This window comes from Ziziphus jujuba, chromosome 11 (assembly GCF_031755915.1).
Source record: "Ziziphus jujuba cultivar Dongzao chromosome 11, ASM3175591v1".
Taxonomy (NCBI): domain Eukaryota; kingdom Viridiplantae; phylum Streptophyta; class Magnoliopsida; order Rosales; family Rhamnaceae; genus Ziziphus; species Ziziphus jujuba.
This window is the reverse complement of record NC_083389.1, coordinates 20,944,762-20,950,753: the sequence shown is the minus strand read 5'-3', so window position 1 is coordinate 20,950,753 and position 5,992 is coordinate 20,944,762. Positions and strand designations below refer to the sequence as shown.

At 33.0% G+C, this 5,992-nt stretch overlaps 1 protein-coding gene across 4 annotated transcripts; it reads right to left on the bottom strand.

The window, feature by feature from the left end:
- Positions 1-653: 653 nt before the first annotated feature.
- On the bottom strand, positions 654-5,111 carry LOC107433006 (F-box protein SKIP24). Of its 4 annotated transcripts, none has more exons than XM_016044248.4 (5): positions 4,453-5,100; positions 4,138-4,311; positions 3,861-4,023; positions 3,595-3,736; positions 654-1,052 (listed from the first exon to the last, which is right to left on the bottom strand). In XM_016044248.4, the coding sequence occupies exons 1-5, from the start codon at positions 4,677-4,679 to the stop codon at positions 1,027-1,029; spliced, it is 732 nt and encodes a 243-aa protein (XP_015899734.2). In that variant the 5' UTR covers positions 4,680-5,100; the 3' UTR covers positions 654-1,026. The 4 variants fall into 4 exon arrangements, with proteins under 4 accessions (XP_015899734.2, XP_048321619.1, XP_060668818.1 ...); XM_048465662.2 differs by lacking the exon at positions 654-1,052 and adding an exon at positions 1,662-1,966 and having other exon boundaries at positions 4,453-5,111; XM_060812835.1 differs by lacking the exon at positions 654-1,052 and adding an exon at positions 1,662-1,954 and having other exon boundaries at positions 4,453-5,110.
- Positions 5,112-5,992: the final 881 nt, after the last annotated feature.

Genomic DNA, 5,992 nt, shown 5'->3' with positions numbered 1-5,992 from the left:
GCATACTTATTTTAAAAATAATAAATTTTTAAAATACTGATGCTGAAATATATATCTCTATAAATAATAATAATAATAATAATAAATCATATATGATAATAATGATTGTCTCAAACATAACTTCAAAAATTAAACTTATCAACATTTAATACAATTGAAACCTTTTCTTTTTTCTTAAGAGAAAAAAAAAAAATTAATTATGAACTTTTTATTTTTATTTTTTTGTTATGACAGGGGAAAGGAGCAGTTTTTACTCAGATCACGGATTAAATCTAAAAATATTTTTCTCAATCGTATCAAATCTATGAGTATAATTAATTTTGAATTTGATTATATTAATTTTATTTATTAATTTTTATCTTTAAAATGAGTAAAAGAATGTACTTAAATAAAAACTAAATAGGCCAAATTTAAAGTTTATATCATTAATAGTTTTTAAAAAAATAGTATTATGTTAAAATGAAAGTGATTGTAAGAAAGTTGTTGTGATATTTCAAGATAAAAATACAATATTGAAAATAAAAGAGTTCACAATGATATTTACCTTAAAAGAAAAAAAAAATAAAAAATAGTGAAATTTACCCAAATTCAATTAAAAGTCTGCAAAGTTAGTAAAAACCTTTAATAAAAAAGCAGCGACATAGATGACGATAAGTACTGTGCCAATTCCTTGTCGTTTCAACTGCTTCATTATTCTTACACCAAGTTTACTACACCTTTTTTTTCTTTTTTGGTACATCATGGCAAGTTACTATACATGTACTTGATATATATACACAACAGATGAAGTACAAAATGCAATAAGAACCCACCTTGACTTCAGCTAAAGATGCACGTAATCTGAAGCCAACAAATTATCTCAAATATCATTTTCACCATTGTTGCGACGCTCATCACTGCCACATACAGTTGGGAGCTTTATTGCTGTGTTTATTGCTGCCTTCACAAGGAAACTCAAAGACCAGAGCACATTCAACAGCACTTCAGAGATCAAGGCTGTGTCCAAAAGGGCCTTCCTAGCCTTGTCTAAGATTTTTTCCCTTTATTATCATCTGGACAAACGACATAACATGTTAGTACTGGTACTTCACGATGTTGACTTAACAAGCAACAGAATTGTCAAGTCGGAATCAAATCCCAAATGGTTAAACCGATAGTAAACTAGACCCAACCATGTGTATCAAGCCTATACAGCAGTAGCATATAGCAGTTTTAACACTACCTTCACGTATAGGCCAAATTCCAACACAAGAACTCATAGACAACAAGGCCACGAGGCTCTGATACCATTTTATGTTACCATCTTTTTCTAAAGCTTAAGCCACAAAGAAATGGTAGCAGATTGTAGTTTTAACAAAAACCAAACCAAAACACAATTAACTCTCTAAAAAGCGTGGACAATTTCAGTATGGCAACTTCAGTTTCAACACAAATAAACATGTCCAGTTGGCTCACCAAAAACATGTTCAATCGGCATTCTTTCAAATAAATTATTATTCTCATTTGGTCAGGAAAAGAAAACGAGTAGGGACACTGGGATATGATAATTGCAGTATAAATCTGTTTTATGGTGAAGATAGGATATGTGAATTACAGAAATAACTTTTACCCACCAAAAAAAAAAAAAAAAAACAAAAAAAAAAAGGAGAGAGAGAAAAAGAAAAAGGAATTTTCAGAAGAATTTGGATACAAATGCAAAATTACTGTACCAGCTCAATCAATTGTACAAGCTAACACGAGATAAATAGTGACTACAAGTAGGTAAGCAAAACGAAAGACGTTAAAAAGCCATTTCCATGTACCAAAATCATCCACTCCATAATGAAATTACATTGAATTACATCGTATTCAACAGTTATTGCAGTATTAAACACGACCACCCTTGAAAAGAGAAATGCAGTCCGCCTTTTTCACCCTAAAAAAGAGAAGATGACCCCGTGCCTCTTCCATTTCCCTGAGGACATGACTGCAGTGTAAGGCAATGCAGAGGAAAAAACTATCAGCACCAATGACCTGAGAGACAGTTTCCCCATCCTTAGACTTCTATCATTTTTTTTTTTTTTTTTCCCAGAGTATTTTTCTTTACCTAGGTTTTCACACTGGTTTCCTCTTGATTTTTCTGCTACCTTCCCTGTGTTTTTTTAAACCTTGTTCTGTTCCAGTGTTTTTCCCACTGGCTTCCACCAGATATATTTCAGCTACTTTCTCTGGGTTTCTACACCACTTCTCTTCCAAGGGTTTAGCCATGCGACTCTCTTTCCAAGATTCCTACCTCCCATAAATACTTGGGAGACTCCTCTGTCAAATTTTTTTTATCTTCCATAGTTTTTTTGTGCTACTAAGCATCTTTTCCTCTTCCCTATTATATTTTCTCGCACTTATTTTTCCCCCATTTGCTTTTGCCTTTGTGATTTACATGCATCTCTCATCTCTCATCTCTATCTCTATCTTCCCCTTGTTCTGGAATTTTCCTTAGTCCTTTACCTTTACTCACATTTTAGTTTCACATCGTACTATTACCACGGCGAAGAATTGTTCGAACACTAACACATATACTGTTGTATACAAACATATCCATATCAGAAGATTAATCATATTCTCTTAAACCACATTTAGGCCATTCAATTCAAGAAGCAGATTATCCTCCACCTTATTTACCTCAACTATAATTTACAGTCGTTATTGAAGGTCACACTAGAAAAATCATAATAAAATACATAATCGATAAAAACAAAAATAAAAAGAATGACATAATTCAATCAATAGCAAGCCTAGCGACAATAATTGACCATTTCATATGAAATAGACAACACGCTATGCACCAAAGAAGAACTAGACATCCCAAATCAAATGCAAATATATGTCAAATCTATGATTTACCTTTATGAACTCTCAACTACAACAAGAACAACAATAGTAACAATAAACAAACAGACAAAATTTTCTAAGAGCCCATTCTCAAAGCCTAGCGGCCGCTTTTCAAAATGCTAAGCTGAATTCTCTCATTAACTCCTCTCTAAGGCCTAGGGCTTGACAAATCCATTTCCTTAAAAAGGACATTCTTGCTTTAAAACAAAAGACCATCAAAACCGTATAAATTCACTATTAATGAACATCAAATCGATCCTTGGTTCATAAGAAATAAAATAATGGTACTTTTCTATAATAAATCTCTCAGAAAAAGACGTAAATGAAAGCAAAAGGAAAGTCAATTCTAGTTTCCAACAACTGATCCTATGAAAACTAGTGCTGTAGTGTCTGCTCATATCGAATTGTCTAAATCATTGACATCTACAGCACAACCACTAGTAGATATATTAGAACCAAGAACAAAATTATTTTATCACTTCATCCACAGACTATGATTAAGGAGAGTTTAGCCTCTTGGAGCCTGTATAGCAAGCAACATCTAACAACATAACATAAAAGATGAGACGAATTATTTATGAAACACTGTTTGTCGATTTTATACCTGTGTGTGAGGCAAATGGGTATCTTAAACCAGGTTCTAACAAATGGACAATAAGATTACAATAGGCATGGCATGTCATATTGGAAAGCAAAAAGGACCAGTGTTTAGAGCCTAACACATACTTGATCTTTTCAACTTCTTTGTTTTGATGTTAGCATGAGATTCATCAAGCCCACCACCAACTAATTCCTGATTCTGTAAAGGATGATACTTCAATGATGACAACTCTTCTTTCGCTGTATCAAGCCTCTGCTTCTCGTCATTCTAACACCAGAAAACATATAAAGTCAACCATCACAAACATTCTTTGCAATTCTTCCGACAAAAACAACAGAGGAAAAAAAATAAAAAATAAAAAATAAAAAAAACCATGGAATGCACATCTTACATAGGCCTTTTTCAATACCAAAATCTGCTGCTTGCAAACCTTAAATTCCATCTCCAAGGTATTGACCCGAGACTCCACAGGCACAACACTCTGCTCCACCAATTCTTTGTGCCTTCCCCTAACGACCTCTGGTTGCCAAACATTCAAAGCCACAGAAGCTTCCCTGAAATACCCAGAAAGATACCCAAAAAAAAAAAAAAAAAAAAAAAAAAAAAAAATAACTTTTTTTGGAAAAGTGTTAGATTAGTTTTCTTATAAAATTGAGAGTTATAATTACCTGACCTTTCGTAAATTCGATACCTCAGAAAGAGTTGCTTTCATTTTGCTGGTTTCCTCAGCCAACCGATTCTCAAACTCTCGGATCTTTCTGGAATGTTCAGCAATCTGACTCTCTTTCCTCAGCAGAGCCCTACGCTGTGCGGCTATTCTCTTCTCTCTCACCTTCTCAAATCTAAAACTAACAGTTTCAACAAAAACAAACCCAGAAACAAAAAAAAAAAAAAAAAAAAAAAAAAAAAAAAAAACAAAACAAAAAGAAGCCATAGCCTTGAGAGCTTCTCTTCTCTTCGACATAGATTTTACAAGATTTTACCTCAACTTGTAAATGGATTTGGAGGAAACCAATGGAGAAGCAGATGGATAGAGGGGAAAATCGGATGAGAGAAAGTGGGACCAGAGAGAGTCGTCGTTGGATAATCGGCGAAGGCGTCTGGATGAGATTGAGAGGCAACAGAGATCCTTGTAGGTAAAACCGCGACTTTGAACACCGATTTCTAGAATTCGCGTCCACAGCTCGTCTGGTAGAGAAGTCATCGCCATTATCTACGGGTGTCGGAGAACTCTGCTTCAGGCAGCAACATCAAGAATACAGACGAAGCGATTGATGGTGTCAAAAATTATTGGATTGAATCGCACCGACATACTGGAATATTTTAGGGTGTATTTGGGGGGTTTAAGGATTTTATTTTATTTTATTTATTTCTTTATTTTAGGATCCAAAATCTCAGTCACTGACGCATTTGAGTTTTAAACAAAACCCATCTAGGTTCCGGTTCGTCGAGGATGGGATGGATATCTGTTTCTCATATGTTGGACAATCTTCTGGACGTCGACGCTAAAGTGTTATTATTGACGACGGTTTTTAAATCTGTCGTCTAAAGTCATATTGTAGCATTTGGGTCGGAAATAGGTTATATGTATAATTTATCCCTCATCAACATATATGATGTAGCTTTCAACATTATGCAAAATATTGCAGAAACTTTTTTTCAATAATATAGGTAATATTAAAGTCCATGTCAAATTTCATTAGGATATTATACATATATATATATATATATATTAATAGTAGAATTTATATATATTGTTGAAATGTGATGAAACAATTTTTGGACACCTTACAAATGAATTTGATTATTCATTAATTAAGCTTCCTTAGGTGTCTATATGCATAAACATTTGATGTAATTACTGACACCTAGACTAAAACTCTCACTCATGAATTTGTGAAGTAATTACTTGACATCTAGACTACCTATATGTGAATAGGCATGGCAATTTTATCCTCCTATAAATAGGGAGCCTTATCCATTTGCGATGTACAACAATAAAATAAATAAATAAATAAAGCTTGTAATGAGGTGTTGAGAGTTTCATGTTATCAAAGCTCTCAGCTTCTTTTATTTTTAATTTTTGAAAATATTTTAATACAAGAATTTCTAGTAATTTGCAAAATATATTTCCCCCTCAATTTCGAAGTGATATCAAAGCTTCGTTCGACCAGTGATAGATATAAAGATATTCTTCTACATAATATTGTTGTTGTGGCCGAATCAAGTTCTTCATCAATTTTTGTGCCAATTTTAAAGGTGAGAACTACAATTTTTAGTGCATTAAAATGAAGGTTTTTTATAAATCGTAAGATTTGTAAGATATTATTGAAATTGGAATTAACTTTTTAGTTGATAGCTCAACTTTTGCTGGTCCTAATAAAAAAAAAAAAAAAAAGTAAAGGAGATCTCACAAAGAAATTCAAACGCATTATACATTCTGCAACAAGCTATGGTTGATGAAATTTTTTCCATGATCATGAGTGTAACAAATGCTAAGGATACGTGGGATATCTTATAATA

Bases quoted from the DNA above. Each gene is read 5' to 3' on its own strand.
- LOC107433006 (XM_060812834.1), bottom strand. From the start codon at position 4,679: ATGGCGATGACTTCTCTACCAGACGAGCTGTGGACGCGAATTCTAGAA. The intron at 4,312-4,452 runs GTAAAATCTTGT...TGTTAGTTTTAG, and splicing joins AAATCCATTTACAAGTTGAG to ATTTGAGAAGGTGAGAGAGA. The intron at 4,024-4,137 runs GTAATTATAACT...TGGGTATTTCAG, and splicing joins TCGAATTTACGAAAGGTCAG to GGAAGCTTCTGTGGCTTTGA.